Genomic DNA, 16682 nt, shown 5'->3' with positions numbered 1-16682 from the left:
AGGCTGGGGGTGTCCCCAGGTACTCAGCGCAATGTAAATAAACACAGCTGAGAGAGGAGGAACTTAGGAGGTTTTCTCATCAGAGAAATAAAATAAACAGATGTCCTTAAGCACTTTGGCCTGTATTTGTCAAAGGAATTGGAAATGCTTAGATGTTTCTACAACAGAGGTGAGACAGGGCTAAATCTCCAGGATGCTTTATACAAAGCGATCCCACTGCGCTCTGAATGGATCAGTGACCTTGTTGCAGACATCTTTCTGTATGAACAGTGAAGACGCTGCATCCAGCAATAACCTAAATGCTGTTTATAGGTTGGGAAATATACTGTTTGTTAATGCACAAAGATAATAGTACATATGGTTTGCATATAAACAATACAAACCTCACGTATTGCTATAACACTAGAAAATGCATATCTGTGGTGCCATAGTTATATGTTTATAAACTCGTTGAGGGTTATTTGCAAACATTGCTCATGGTACATATCAGTACCCATAGCAAATCTCCCAACTTACACAGTAACTATAAAAGTATATTTTCTGTAGTGCCAATATATCTCAATTCATTTTTCAGAGATCAGTCTCTGTGGAGCTTACAGTTTACAATGACTACCATATAAACACAATAGTATTGATTATGTACATCCAATCTCACTTACAATAGATTTCTAATCTGTACGAGGAAACCAAACACAAAAACACAGGGAAACATACAAACTCCACACAGATCCTCCTGACACCTGATCAGTGTTACAGTTTTAGCACCTTTGATCAATGTTCGTTATCAACATTATAACTGTTAAATTGTTTTTCTCTAGAACAATGTTAAATAAAGTTTTTAATGGATTTCTTATGGTGCATACACACGGTCAGAGTTTTGCTCAGATCTGAACGATAACGATTTAAAAAATCATTCAATCGTTTATATCTGAAGGAAAATCTAACATATCTGACATGTCTGAATGATGAACGATGCGCGTTCCCGATGGTCAGATAACGATATCTGACATCTGATGTGTTTGCAGTCAGATTTGGACGATTCCATTCATTTTAATGCTGTCAAAAATCGTTCGTAGTTCAAATCGTTGGTCAAATCGTTCATCAAATCGTTCAATTGCTCAAACTCTGACAAATCTGACCGTGTGTATGCACCTTTACACTGTTGCAAATAACATACTTATTTCCGAAGTCTAAGTACAGTATATTAATGATATGTGTCATAAGGGAATACAGTCAGGATGCTGGCGGATGGAATGCCGGACGTCAGTATACCGACGCCCGTCAAAATGCCGACGCCGGCATCCCGAAGGGATCAAGATACCGACGCTAGGCTTAGGCACCACCGGGGGAGGATTAGGGGGTGAGAGGGGAAGGGTTAGCCTATTTACTGGAACCTGACGGAATCTTCAACATCGGTCTACTGACCGCTGTCATCCCGTCCTCCAGTAAATCATACTGATTCCGTCATAAGACATACAAATTCCTGGTATATGTGAATGTAATTTCAGCCACACTGATATGAAGTGAGGGTTCTAACGTAAAGGATCATGGGAAGCTGAGGAGTGGTTTGATTGTACACTGACATTAACCCATCTCTACTCGCAGTGGAACTGATAAAGATCATGTATAATTATTACTTATGCTATGCTCGTGTATTACTGATGGCAGAAATTGGCATCTTTATGGGTAAACATAATAGTATTATTCTTAACTGGCCTAAATTTAGCTTGTGCGTTTTCTTACACCTGGCAATATCTGCTCAGACACAGGACAATTCTGAATGGGGAAAATATTATATTTAGATTTTTGTATGAAACATTATATATTTACAATAAGAATGGGTATCTAGTAAGTAACAAGTACCATTTTTAGAGCATGAAGGAACAAGTGAAGGGTTTGAATCATTTTAGAAAGCTTCCTGTTCGTAATCTCTGGCAGGTGAGTACCTGCAGCGTTTCTCATTGGAAGCACTGGCGTTTATATTGTCCTTGCATGGCTGTTATTATACAGTACATGTGAGAGACTAGTCTCATGTTCTCATTGTGACAATAAATACGCTGAGAATATCATCCCCAAAGACGTTATTCCTGTTAGTGTCACTTAGATACAAAGGATGACAATGTTTCTAGTGTTATTGTAGACAAATAGTAGTGTCGGGTTACATGTATACAATATATTAAGCCTTTATATCACTTTAGGGGTGTGTAAAAGTTGGTGTTCTATTTAGCACGATATGGGGGATAGCTGCATGTTAATTATAACCCCCTCACTCCCCATCACATTGGCAGGAACCTCTATACCTCTTCAGGATATTTTAATGCTTTTTTTATGGTTCCACATCTGGCTGGACCATTTGCAATATGATGCCTAAATCCTGGTGTATAAAATTCTTATTTTCCTACAGATTGTATAGCAATTCAAGTTTACGAGCAGGGCCCTCATACCTCTCTCTGGGCCCGATTCAGAGCCGCTCGCAAGCGGCTCGATGGTTGCCCACTGCGCACGCGCCGCGTCTGGCGTGCGCGTGCCCTGCTGAGCGACTGAAGTTCATGCGGCAGCTAGACCCTACCCCAGGGTCACGTCGTAAGCCCGATGGTCGCGATTATCGCGACGGTCTCCTGGCCACTCGCACAAGCTGTGGGTGGTCTCCCACAGCTTTGCAAGCGGCCGGAGAAAAAACAAAACGCCCACATTCAGAGCGAGCGCCTGCCAGCAGCAAGCGGCTCTGAATGAGGTCCTCTGTCAGTCTGTCTGTTATTGTATGGTCTCACTTTATTATGGTTTTGTTCCCAATTGTAAAGCACAACAGATTATGCTGGCACTATATAAATAACTGGTAAGACATAAATAAAATATTATAAAGTCCTGCAGAATATGTGGCGCTTTATAAATACTGCACAATAAAAAAAAAAAAATCAGGCTATAAAATGGAATGTGTTGGATTACATGTTGCATAAAACAAAACTTCCTTCTAAAAATGCATATAAGCATGCTAGAATAGGAAATCAGCTTTTGTTTACCCATAAGCTGAACACAAAGTCAGACTGGAGCTACAAAACACTGTCTTTGGATAATGGGCTCTATTTATCAACATTATTTTTACTAAAATAATGTGAAAAAGGGTGTTTTCACACCCTTTTCACATTATTTTAGTATCACCTATAGTTATTACAGGGCAATTGGAGTAGAATTCGTAAAATTCTACTACAACCCCTAAGTACCACTTATTTTTAGTAAGCAGATCGCATTTCCCATAACTGTAATGGGAAATGTGATCTGACCATAGTTACTAAAAATAAATGTGAAAAAAATACCGGGGAAAGCCCTGTGATAATAACGCCATCTGGAGGTGGCGTTATCCAGGGTCTCCCCCGGTTACTGGCCTCCTGCCCTGCTCTAACGGGGAGAGCAGAGCCGGGAGTCGGTCCCTGTAATCAGCTGTGTGGTCTAAACAGACCGCAAGCTGATTACTGTAAAAAAAAAGAAAAAAAATAGTAAAAAAAAAAATTACTTACCTGACTCCAGGGATCCGGTGATCGGGCCTCCGGTGATGACTCCCCTTCCGGTCAGCTGGTCTCCCACAGTGCACTGCTGCCCGGTCATCAGGTGATCGCTCCCCAGTGCAGTATGGGAGATCACCTGACCGGAGGAAAGGAGAACATCACCGGAGGCCTGGAGCTTGCAGGTAAGTGTAAGTAAGGGAGGGGGGGTCGCAGGGAGGGAGGGTCGTGGGGGCGTGGCTTAGCGACGAGGGCGGGGCTTAGCGCCGGAGGGGTGGTAGCTGCGGCACATGCGCGGGCACTTAATCACGGTATTTTTTGTGAAAATACCGTGATAAGGCTCCGAAGGGGATTAGCAGGGACAGAGTTTTATCGCAAGCTCTGTCCCTGCAAGGGATTTGTAGTAAATCCCTGTGATATTGCCTGAATTCGCAATGCAAATTCACTCGGTAATATCACACTACAATCTGCATTACCAATGCGGATTGTAGTAAATAGAGCCCTTTGTCCCTTACAAAGGACGGACTGTGCATACATCATAGTTCCCACTTTCCACAGGCCCTGAGATCTCTGCCCTAGTATATATTTGGCTAATGAAGGTGTAGAGTTGAGATGGGCGGACTCACAGTTTCCAGGTAAACATTACATTCTGACCCACCCAGCTGATGAACCATCAGCATGTATACCCATTACTGGTAATAGATTGACAATCACAATGTGACCCATACCACCACTGTACAGAGAGAATTACCAGGAAACTCACTCAGGATAAGTGCAAAACTTCTACAGTTACACAAACTACTTTCAATCGATTAACACATCGCAAATCAGAGTCAATATAAAAGAACAAGAGGGTTAACACCAGGATCTTCTTATATTAATATGTTGCTTTCTAGTTTTGTCATCTGTAAGTAAAATACACATTATGAAATGAGCATCCATGTGCACAGCGCTGAAGAGGGCATGCATCAATGGCATATCTATAATGGGTGCAGTGTGTGCCATGCACACGGGCTCAGAGTCAAGTGTACCCCATTCTGCACACTCTGCACCCACCATTTCCCACTGATGTTGCCTGCCAGAAAAATGATATAAACACAGCACAGAGAAGTAGAATGAGGTGGAACTCTGCACTATACCACTGCAGCTTTGCTGTTACCTATTCCCATACTGCACCACTATACCCTATTTCCGTAGCTGCAGCACTCATTGTACAGGCTTGCTAAATCAAGCAAGTTGTTTTACCGCAGCTACTCAGGCAAATGCAGGCACTGGTTACCAGACAGGCGGGTGCGCACTGTGCATTCCAAGCCCCTCACAAACCACCAGTGCAGCAGATGATGAAGAAGACAGTCGCGTGGTGTAGTAGGAGCTACTAAGTCTAGGAGTAAAAGTAAGAATAGAGTGGGGAGAACACCGACAGAGGGGCAGGACAGAACAGAGAAACAGACTGAGCCGATAGAAAGGAGAGAGGAACAGACTGATGGCCAGGCGGGACAGAGAGGGACAAGAGCGAGACCGGGGAGGGAGTGGTGGAGACAGGATGACAGAGACAGAGAAAAGAGAAAACGCAGCAGGAAAGAAAGAAATAGACAAAATGGGGAGAAAAAAAAGAAAGAGCGTTAGATAAAAAGAAACAGACAGAGGGGGAAGGAAAAAGATAGGTACGAGACAACATGGAAAGAGAAAGATGAAATAAGAGAGAAACAAATGCGTTGGTATATATTGGGCTCTATTTATTAACATTATTTTTACTAAAATAAAGTGAAAAAGGGTGTTTTCACACCCTTTTCACATTATTTTAGTTTCACCTGTAGTTATTACAGGGCAATTGGAGTAGAATTAGTAAAATTCTACTCCAACCCCCAGTATCACTTATTTTTAGTAAAGCAGATCGCATTTCCCATAATTGTAATGGGAAATGTGATCTGTGTGCAAGTTACTAAAAATAAATTGTAAAAAAATACCGGGGGAAGCCCTGTGATAATAACGCCACCTAGAGGTAGCGTTATCCAGGGTCTCCCCCGGTTCCTGGGCTCCCACTCTGCTCTAACGGAGAGAGCAGAGGCGGGAGCCGGTACCTGGAAGCAGCTATGTGGTCTAAGCAGACCGCAAGCTGATTACTGTAAAAAAAAAGAAAAAAAAAATTAAACATTTTTTTTCCTTACCTGAATCCAGGGACCGGTGATCGGGCCTCCGGTGATGGCTCCTCTCCGGTCAGCTGGTCTCCCACAGTGCACTGGGGCCCGGTCATCAGGTGATCGGGTCCCAGTGCAGTATGGGAGATCACCTGATCGGGAAGCCCGGAGAAGATCACCGGAGGCCAGGAGGATGCAGGTAAGTGTAATGAAGGGAGGGGGGGGGTCGCAGCGTCGGTGGGGGGGTAGTAGCGGTGGTCAGTCGGCGCATGCGCGGGCTCTTAGTCGCGGTATTTTTTCCGAAAATACCGCGACTAGAGTGCGGATGGGATCCGCAGGGACAGAGCTTTGTCGCAAGCTCTGTCCCTGCAAGGGATTTATAGTAAATCCCTGTGATATTGCCTGAATTCGCAATGCGAATTCACTCGGTAATATCACACTACAATCCGCATTCAATATGCGGATTGTAGTAAATAGAGCCCATTGTGTCTCTGCACCATGTCCTTAACCAATCTTGTTTTACTGCCCATTGTACATGGTAAGTAGACGTTCCTTGTAGCACCAGCTGAGATTCATTCTTACACTCGCACTCCTGGCACCTCTTAGTGCACACACAGGCAGGTTTTAATGAAGTGTTAGTATCATGATTCATTTGGTTCAGTTTGCTTTTCCAGTCTATAAATAGATACTCGTTCCCTTTACGGTTACGAGCAGTGAAACAGCTATATTAGTGTTTTAATTGATGGCTTGTGATGATAACAGCAGACATGTTACCCATTTAAAAAGCTGCTAAGCAGGATTAATTGGAAGCTGTTAAAATAGGAAATAAGTCATCACATTTTATGCACTTAACTTAAATAGAACTGGTAAAAATGCATATGGCAAAACCCTTATATATATGTATATATTTGACACATTATGGGGTTGATTCTGAGTTGGGAGCAAGATAAAAAACAAAACAAAAAAAACAAGTAACTTAACACCTGCACAGACCATATTGCACTGCAGGTGGGGGAGATTTACAATGTGCAGAGAGATTTAGATATGGGAGGGGAGAGTCCAAACTCTAATCTAAATTGCAGTGCAAAAGTAAAGCTGCCCAGCATTTGTGGCCCTTGCATTGCAACATGTTATGTTGATGTGCAAAGCTACTTGTTTTTCTTGCTTTGCTCCCAACTCAGAATCAGGGCCTATATCTGCCATATTGTTGATTCAATGGGGTAAATTTACTAAGAATTGAGTTTGGTCGAGTTCTGTTTTGGAGAGGGGTATCCCTTTATTGGAGGGGTCCTCAACTCCCCAGGGATCCCTGGCTTGGGCTGACTAGCGGCTGGGGGGCCCGGAGAAAGGGCACCCCTGGCTGTGGCATCAGCCCCCCGCTAGAAAGGGTCCAGGGCTGGTTTTAAATATATGTGGAACCTCACGCCAATTTTTTACTACGTATATTTAAAACCAGCTCTGTCCCTGCTGCCTGGTGCTGGTTCTACAGAGGAACCCTGCACATTTTTTTCCCTGTAAATTTAAGAACCAGGACAGGCTGGCAAGTCCGGGGCTGGTTAGTCTTTTGGGGGGGGGAACCTCACGTCATTTTTTCACAAAATAAAAAAAAAACATGAAAAAAAAAAATTATTTGTGTATGATTCAGCCAAACTCGCAGATCTGGAGGTGAGTGTTTAAAACGTCAATTTGGCAGTGAGTTTGCAGGCATCTCACCCGAGTTTTTCATCTTGATTCTTGGTAAATTTGCAAGATGTATCTTTTAGGTGAAAAGTACTTCAAATTTTGGCCGATGGTGATAAGATTCAAGTTTGCTAACTCGCCCGAGTTTTACGAGTGAGATGAGAGAAATCTCTCTGTAACTCACCCGACTTTGCCTTTAGTATATTTGCGAGATGAAAAACATGCCTAAACTCACCCGAGATTGTCATCTCGACCAAACTCAATTTTTAGCAAACTTGCCCAACGGCTTGATTTTAACATCTTCCTATAATCCACAAAAACAACAGAAATACAGGTACACAGTCACAGGAATAGATTGTCCACCTTATCAGTTTTAAAGAAATAACTTCTGTGCTGCAGTAAAACTTAAGGCAGTTGGATGTGGAATACATATTTATCCATATACGATCATCCTATAAGATAAGATGCGTTTATAAGGTTACGGAAATTAGAATGTAAACATTACCCACTACCAGAACATGGACGTGCAGTCAGGGTAGACAGGGGAGGCAGAGCCTCCCCTGTTTTACTCCCTCCCCTATCATACTCCCTGTCATGCACCAAATTTTTTATATAAAAACTGTTTTTTACTTTTTATACATGTGTGCCTCCCCAGACATTGACCTCACCACACGTAACTGTACCAGAACCATTTCAAACCTGGCGCAAGAGAACAGTTATTACTATTAGCAACATTTATGTATACAGAGCCAGCATATTATCCAAGCAAGGTATAACAGAGGGCTTGATTCAGCTTGGTTCACAGTTGCTAATACGCACAAAATCAACTGATTGTTGCGTTCTGCGCATACGTATGCATCCCAGTGCGCGTCCGCGAGCCAGCCATTGCTATAGGGGCTGCGATCACAGTGATTATGTAGACCCATCACAGAGTGATCAACAGGCAGTGACGTTTGTGGATGGTGACGGTAGGGTTGATGGCCAAACGTAGATGTGCCAGGGTGTTTGAATGCCATTATATGGGCATGCATAAATTAGCCACTGCGATGCCCTGTACAACCTGAGTACTCATAGCGTGCGCCTAAGTTATCAATTTCAGAGTAAGGACTGACCTTGTGCAAGTGTGCCTGAGGCTGCGATGGTGCTCGATTGTACCAATGTTTTCGCAGTCTTGCTAAACATTACGGATGTGTGTATGGTAAAGTGGGCGTCCTTATGTTGTGCTGCGGTGGCATAGCGATCGCAATGAATTAGCATACTATCGCAATTGAGCTGCATGCGTAATCGCAGCTGCGATGGCAATAGCGATCCTTGCTGAATCAGGCCCACAGTGCTGGATGGCTGTGTAAAAGGCCAAACAGGAAAACTCTAGAGACTGCTCATTATTAGAAAATAAATATTTATTTCTGGCTTGTTGTGAAATACACAATTACATACAATATAGTTATTTGAAGGAAGATTTAAGGCTTCAACTGATCATCTAAACAATAGAATTAAATACTTTGTGGTCTAAACAAATATTTACACTATCAATTCAGGAGAATCATGGCACATCATTATGAGGCACCTTGAGCCTCAAGCCTCATTGATGACACTCGTTGCTCAACAGGTTCCAAGCTCATGATTGACTGTTCAATATACAAACTTGCTGTATTAACTGTGAGTGGGTGACACATCCACTTAGGACTAACATAAAGTACCATTTGCCCCATATTGTACCAGAGCAAATGAAACCAGAATGAGACTGAAGATATAGAAACCCCTGATTGGTCGCTGAAGTAATTGCAGAAAAACACAAGTACTGTAGGTTTTTAGCATCAGGAAATAAATACAGATTCCTGAATATAAGTGTACCAAAGAGGAGTAGCCACTATATTTACACAGTATACAGTAAATGCAGATGGGGAAGAAACAGGGACAGAATTTTATTTATTTGCATTAGTAAGACTTACCTTTCCATATCTGGTTGCAAAAGTTCCCGTGAGTAATGAATGGAAAATTATTATCGTCTCATCCAAATCCCACACGAAGACGCGCTGTGACAGGCGAGAAAAGGCACTTTAGTACTGGGGCAAGACCATTCCTCTGTTAAACATGTTACATAAACCAGTCACATGAATCTGGCAGCTGGGTGATTGATATTATAAAGACGCAGGTTACAAAACATTATGTTGTCAATTGAATTTCTATACATCATACTGGCTAATGTTCCCCAATCGCCAGTGAGGCAGCCAAGTTATTACCGAAACCAGTACTGTCTCATTTACGTGTATGAGACCAGCCCTAGCCATATTAAAGAAAAAGAAGCATCTTATAGGCTAATATGAGCATATATTATCCCAGTCCATTTACAATTCTGTGACACATACTTACAGTGCTGAGTTCATGGCAGCCAATACATTCTGAACATGAGTCTATTGTCATACACCATGCAGGGTCACTAAGGCTAGTGGTAGTTTTTCTTCCTCTGTGTAAATGGATTTCTGAGCTACAGATGATCACCACTGCACAGTAAGGCTGTGTAGGTAACCACTTCTCCCTCACTTTAAGGCAATGCTGTCTTCCTCACTAATGCATGTAAATACAGGGTGTTTCACTCGCTATTGGCCCCAAAGTTTTTCTTAGAAATTTTAAAGTATTTGACATAATTTAGTGAAATGTGACACAGACACACCTTGGTCTATGGGTAACATGAGGAAGTCATAGCAAGTGTTTGCTAGTGTTCGCTATTAGCATCCAGGCCAGCTGGTCACGCATACGCAAGGTGAAGGCCAGATGTTCCCCACCCTAGTCAGCAGCGCAGTCCAAAATTCAAATAGGGGAGCCAGTGAGTTGGTGAGGTTCCCCTATTTGAATTTTGAACTGTGCTGCAGTCCCACCTCTGGAGCCGCCACTGGGGTGTGGGTAAACGCCGGAAACATAGTAACTGCATTGAAAAAGCCGGAAACAATGTAAAGTGTATTGGAAAAGCCGGAAATCATAGTAAATATATCGAAAAAGCCGGAAATCCATATTAAGTATATTGAAAAAGCCAGACTCATAGTAAATGTATTGCTAAAGCCGGAAACCATAGTAAATGTATTGCTAAAGCCGGAAATCATAGTAAATGTATTGAAAAAGCCGGAAATCCATATTAAGTGTATTGAAAAAGCCAGAAATCATAGTAAATGTATTGCTAAAGCCGGAAATCATAGTAAATGTATTGAAAAAGCCGGAAATCCATATTAAGTATATTGAAAAAGCCAGACTCATAGTAAATGTATTGCTAAAGCCGGAAATCATAGTAAATGTATTGAAAAAGCCGGAAATCCATATTAAGTGTATTTAAAAAGCCAGAAATCATAGTAAATGTATTGCTAAAGCCAGAAATCATAGTAAATGTATTGAAAAAGCTGGAAACCATAGTAAATGTATTGAAAAAGCCGGAAATCATACTGTAGTAAATGTATTAGAAAAGCCGGAAATCCATATTAAGTGTATTGAAAAAGGCGGAAATCATATTAATTGTATTGGAAAAGCCGGAAATCATAGTAAGTGTATTGAAAAAGCCGGAAATCATACTGTATTAAGTGTATTGGAAAAGCCAGAAATCATATTAAGTGTATTGGAAAAGCTGGAAATAATAGTAAATGTATTGAAAAAGCCAGAAATCCATATTAAGTGTATTGAAAAAGCTGAAAACATAGTAAATGTATGGATTTCCGGCTTTTCTAATACATGTAATATGATTTCTGTCTTTTCTAAAACACTTACTATGGATTTCAATCTTTTCTAATATATTTACTATGATTTACTATGATTTCCGGCTTTTCTATTACACTTACTATGGATTTCCGGCTTTTTCAATGCATTTACTATGTTTCCGGGTTTTACCCTCTTCCCCGCCACTGCTAGTCAGTAGGTATTCCTGCTCCTGACTGTGGTGTTGTGTACTGAGGCGTCCACATTCATCGTGTTTGTGTTTGTGTTACGTTCCGATATGAACCGGTACACAGCTGTACAACCGGTATTTATTGTCCAGATTTAATGGAAAACTGTCTGGATAAAGGCATGCCAATGACAATTTATTGAGCAGTATGGAGGTCAGAAACCACCAGCAAAATTCACCAGTCAGTATCTGGTGCAAAAACTGGAAACCACTGGAACATTATTAGATTTCCATGGAGGAGGCCGTATGAATAGGCCAGAAACAACGGTGCAGGAAGTGAAAAACAGACTACTGGCCTCCCTGCAGAAGTCTTTGCAGAAACTGTCGCAGGAGATGGAAGTTTTCATCAGCACATGCCAAAGAGCTGCAAAGAAACCTTGGCTAAAAGCTTCCATAACATGGATCGACACGTTCAAGCTGACCTGGATGTTAATGGCGAACACTTACAACACTTGCTATGACTTCCTCGTGTTTCTCCTAGACCAAGGTATGTCTGTGTCACATTTCACTAAATTACATCAATGACTTTAAAAGTTATAAGAAAACTTTGGGGCCAATAGCGAGTGAAACACCCTGTATAACCATGTAAAACATGCAGCATTGGAGTTAACTTAGAATGAATGAGGGGCCATCAGGGGGTAAGTCAGCCAGAAACCACTTGACTTAAGCTAAGTGCACGCCTGAACGATATTGCGACGGACAACATGGTGTAACACAAGCACGATATATCGCTACTGTACTAATGTTAGCGAATAGCATCGTATCGTCCCTCCTGATGTGCAGCACCATCTGATGGAAAGATGCAACCACACAATTCATCAAACAATGATTTGAGTGAAATTGGGTGTACACACTATATGATGGTCGATTGGCCAATATATTGTATAGTGTGTACCCACCTATAAGCTGGTGTTTGCTAAAAAGTGCACAATTGTCTTATATGTATTTGCATAAATTATGAATAAAATATAAAATGATGTTCTAATACTCTTGTCCTAGTAAAACTAAAATAAAGATGTGAAGTTTGATCTGGACTAGTGAAAAAAACGGTTCTTTTAGAGAACATGTCAGAGAATCATGGGTTATTTTATCACTCCATGTTGGAGCCTTGGAAAACCTATGCCACAAAAATGGACTTTCCATGTGAATGTAAATCTATCATTTCCTAGGTTCTAAGAAGTTTTGTGGAACATTTGGAGAATGTACAAATGATAGGGGAACGTTGTATGATGAACGAGAGATTAAATGTACATTGGGCAGTTTATCATGTTTTGGCTAAACGTTTCACCCTAGGGTGAGATCAATGTGCATCCACCGAATCCCTGACACAGGGAACTCCTCTTTTTTTAGCAGATGCCTTTTGTTTTTGACTGGCCCGTGGATCAACAGTGTTATCTATAGGTCATATCAGGTATGTCTTTAAGCAATTAGCCAAAAACACAATATACAAAGGAGAGTCGAAACTACTGACACATTTTAGCATTAAACCATCATAATATTGACACTATATTCTCCTTGGTCCTGTTTAATCTCCTGAGATACAGACAGTTGCTTCTACTATTTTGAAACATTTTACTAAAAAAAATTAAAGAAAAGAAACACGCAAGCCAAAAAATTAGGACTATGTTGGCTAGAGTGAACAGGTATTTTTCACAACATTATTTGACCTTATGGTGATCAGGTAATGTACAGCATTGTGTTCACATGTTCAGCAGATGACTAAATATAGTCACATGACAGAGCCCCATTCATACTGGTGATAAATATGTTCAGCAGGTATTTGATTAAAATTCTATGGAAAACATTATTTTTTCTTGTCCATTTAAGAATATAAAAAAAAATTATAATAAAACACAACAAATGTTCAGGAAGTTGCAGAAACAAATCAGATAAGGGCAGGTAGTAAGAAGAATTTTTATTGTTTTGTTGTAATCTTCACAATTGCTGCCAAGCTAACTACAGGACATTTATTCAAATACATTCAAGGCTTTTCAAGCCATAATATATTTAAAAATAAAAATCCTTTGTTAGTTGGCCAATTTTTTCGTAAGCTAGTTTGCAAAGTCTTGTCTACAAAAAAGCTAAATATCCATGTGGAAAACGCATTAAGAAAAATAGGATTAGTTTGATGTAATGACAAACTGCCTTGCCTTACTTTCTATTGTCTGTGAAGCTGATGTATTACACTCTGTCTCATTTTATTTTTTTAAAATCTGTGGAAATTCAGTGGAAACATTTCAATACAACGTCGCATTCATGTAGGAAATGTGTGCCGGACCCTAATGGCAATTTAGGTGGCAGCGGCTTATGTGACAGGAGAGATTGAGCAGAGACATGTATGTGGCTTACTCTGGTCACTGGGAGAATGGAACAAAGACTTGGGGAGTGATCCATTGACTGAATAAAAACACCAAGGGCTCTGTGAGGTGCTCAAGCCAGTGGCCCTTGTCCTATATATCTCCCCTATTTGCCTGATCATTAAATCCAGACCAGTTATTTACAGCAACTTACAGTTTCACTAGAACACACAGTGAGATCTGACCCCACATCTATTGATACATATTAAACCTCATATTCCAAGTATTTTCCTATAAACAGCAGACATCATGACCCTACATAAATTTATCTTGTCACAGTTATACCTACACAACCACATTTTAGATGGAGCCTTTTACCTCATCAACCATCCTTTGTTATCTGGCACTGGTGTGATGCCTTTACTGCAAAGCACACAATGAAATCTGTATGCAGAATGGCGTAATTCACCCCGTAGTGGGCCAACGCACAGTGATTTCAAATCAGTAAAGTAGAAAAATGTAATCAATAAAATATTGTTATAGATTATTATATTAACTAAATGTGGCACTCACACATGAAGCTAACTTTCTGGTAGTCTTCAGGTAATATTTTTGTTATATAGGAAGGTTATACAGGGGGCAGTCCCTCCAAATACCTGCTCTTTAAGTCATAATCCAGACAAAGGCATCTGATCCTCAAAGTTGCAGTTACTTATGACAGTCACACATGGTACAATGCTGGCACACATGGGAGTGGCCAAACTGGATGACATCTAGCTCAGTGATTTCCAACCTCGGTCCTCAAGGCACACTAACAGTCCTGGTTTTAGTGATATCCATGCTTAAGCACAGATAGCTAAATCAAAATAACTGAGGTATTAATTAAGTCACCTGTGCTTAAGTATGGCTATCCTTAAAATCTGGACTGTTAGTGTGTCTTGAGGACCTTGGCTGGGAATCTCTGATCTAGCTGTACTGTGCTCAGGTTGAGCAGCAGGGCAATCTAGCATCATGGACGCTGTTAGTGGTTAGAGCAGTTTCCCAACTACAGTGCATGTTTTACAGATCTCTTAGTTGGTGCACAGGTGTCTTCATTAATGGCTCTGTAAAGCGCTATTTTAATATGCACTATATAAATAACTAGTTTTTGACACATTTTAAAAGGTCTACAGGTAGAGCTAATTATTTCACTTGTAATACTGAGAGCTGTAATATCTGTAATATATGCACTGTTAAGGGCCCTGAGTTGGGAAATACTGGATTAGAAGATTACTGCATGATACGATTGATTTGTGATTAAAGTGTTATCAGGCGTTGGGATTAATACAGAAGTATACATAGTGATCTCAGGAGGCTGCAACATTTAAACCATATCTATGGATTGAAATGTGTGACACTGATGAGTGTGATCCTAAGTCTGACAGGCTGGATTCTGGTTACATGTCTCTCATGTCTTTCTGCAAATATAAAGAACGCGTAGCTCTAACAAACACAGTCAACCATGTAATTCATATCATCTCATAGACCCCAGTTCAATCTAAGTCAATGGTGGATAAGGTCAGTTTCATAACAGATGGATCTTCATCTTCCTCCGTCCAGTGTGCACACATTTCCCGGCAGGTCAGTAAATCACAGCTTATTATTTGTTTCTGCACATTTCAGACATTGCTTGGCATCCCTCGTAATCCGGAACATCTGGATTGCTTTGGCACCAATGTCTGTTGCAAGATTACAACTGTCCTCACTGCCAGCAATGCCCACTGAAAAACATCTGCCTATGTTCCTTTAAAGATCCCTATATTTGTCTATAGTTTTGGTGTAATATAATACATGTGTAGTCCAGCAAGGGATCTTATCACATTTTCACATGAAAACAAGATGAAAAACATTTATCTATAATAACCACATTGGACCCGGAGGTGTCAGCCTGAAGTCCTTACGGAGTTACTGGGGCTCTGTATCTTCAGACATTAGCTCAGGTGAATTACTTCCATTCATTCATTTGTACAGTGTAGCTTGAAAGTTTGTGAACCCATCTGAATTTCTATATTTCTATTAAATTTTGCCTAAAACTACCTCAGATTTTCACACTTCCTAAAAGTAGATAAATAGAACCGAACTAAACAAATGAGACAAAAAAATTAGCCATGTTTATTTTTAGTTTATTTTTTAGAAAAATTAGCCAATATCACATATATGTGAGTGTCAAATGTATGTGAACCTTTAGGCTTCGCAGATATTTTGAAGTTGAAATTACAGTGAGGTATTTTCAATCTATGGGATGACACTCAGGTGTGAGTGGACAACCTGTCTTTTTTAAAAGAACAGGGATCTATCAAAGTCTGATGTTCACAACACATGTTTGTGGAAGTGTATCATGCCACGAACAAAGGAGATTTCTGAGGACCTCAGAAGAAGAGTTGTTGATGCTCATCAGGCTGGAAAAGGTTACAACACCATCTCTAAAGGAGTTTGGACTCCACCAATCAACAGACCGACAGATTGTGTACAAGTGAAAGAAATTCCAAACAATTATTACCATCCCCAGGAGTGATCGACCGACAAAGATCACACCAAAAGCAAGGCGTCTAATAGTTTGCAAGGAACCCGAGGTAACCTCTAAGCATCTGAAGGCCTTTCTCACATTAGCTAAAGTTAATGTCTATGAATCCACCATCAGGAGGACACTGAACAACAATGGTTTGCATGGCAGGATTGCAAGGAGAAAGTCACTGCTCTCCAAAAAGAACATTGCTGCCTGTCTGCAGTTTGCTAAAGATCACCTGGACAAGCCAGAAGACTATTGGAATAATGTTTTGTGGACAGATGAATCCAAAATAGAGCTTTTAAGTTTAAATGAGAAGCATTATGTTTGGAGAAAGGACAGCACTGAATTCCAGCATAAAAACCTCATACCATCTGTGAAACACGGTGGTGGTGGTATCATGGTTTTGGCCTATTTTACAGGATCTGGCCCAGGATGACTTGCCATCATTGATGGGACAATGAATTCTGAATTATACCAGAATATTCTAAAGGAAAATGTCAGGACATCTGTCCATAAGCTGCATTTCAAGAGAACGTGGGTCATGCAGCAAGACAACGACCCAAAGCACACAAGTCATTTGACCAAAGAATG

General features: G+C 40.7%; 1 protein-coding gene across 3 annotated transcripts in view; it reads right to left on the bottom strand.

Moving 5' to 3' along the window:
* Positions 1-16682, bottom strand: part of EYA2 (EYA transcriptional coactivator and phosphatase 2) — a 190811-nt gene that overhangs the window by 49326 nt on the left and 124803 nt on the right. For all 3 annotated transcript variants that reach the window (XM_088472145.1, XM_088472146.1, XM_088472147.1), the window contains one exon: positions 9271-9354. In XM_088472145.1, the coding sequence (XP_088328271.1) occupies positions 9271-9354 (84 nt within the window). The remainder of the gene's footprint in view (positions 1-9270; positions 9355-16682) is intronic.

This window comes from Taudactylus pleione, unplaced genomic scaffold, assembly GCF_031769625.1.
Source record: "Taudactylus pleione unplaced genomic scaffold, aTauple2 ptg000121l, whole genome shotgun sequence".
Lineage (NCBI taxonomy): Eukaryota > Metazoa > Chordata > Amphibia > Anura > Myobatrachidae > Taudactylus > Taudactylus pleione.
Note: the sequence above shows the minus strand (reverse complement) of the source record. Positions and strands in the feature narration are given on the sequence as shown.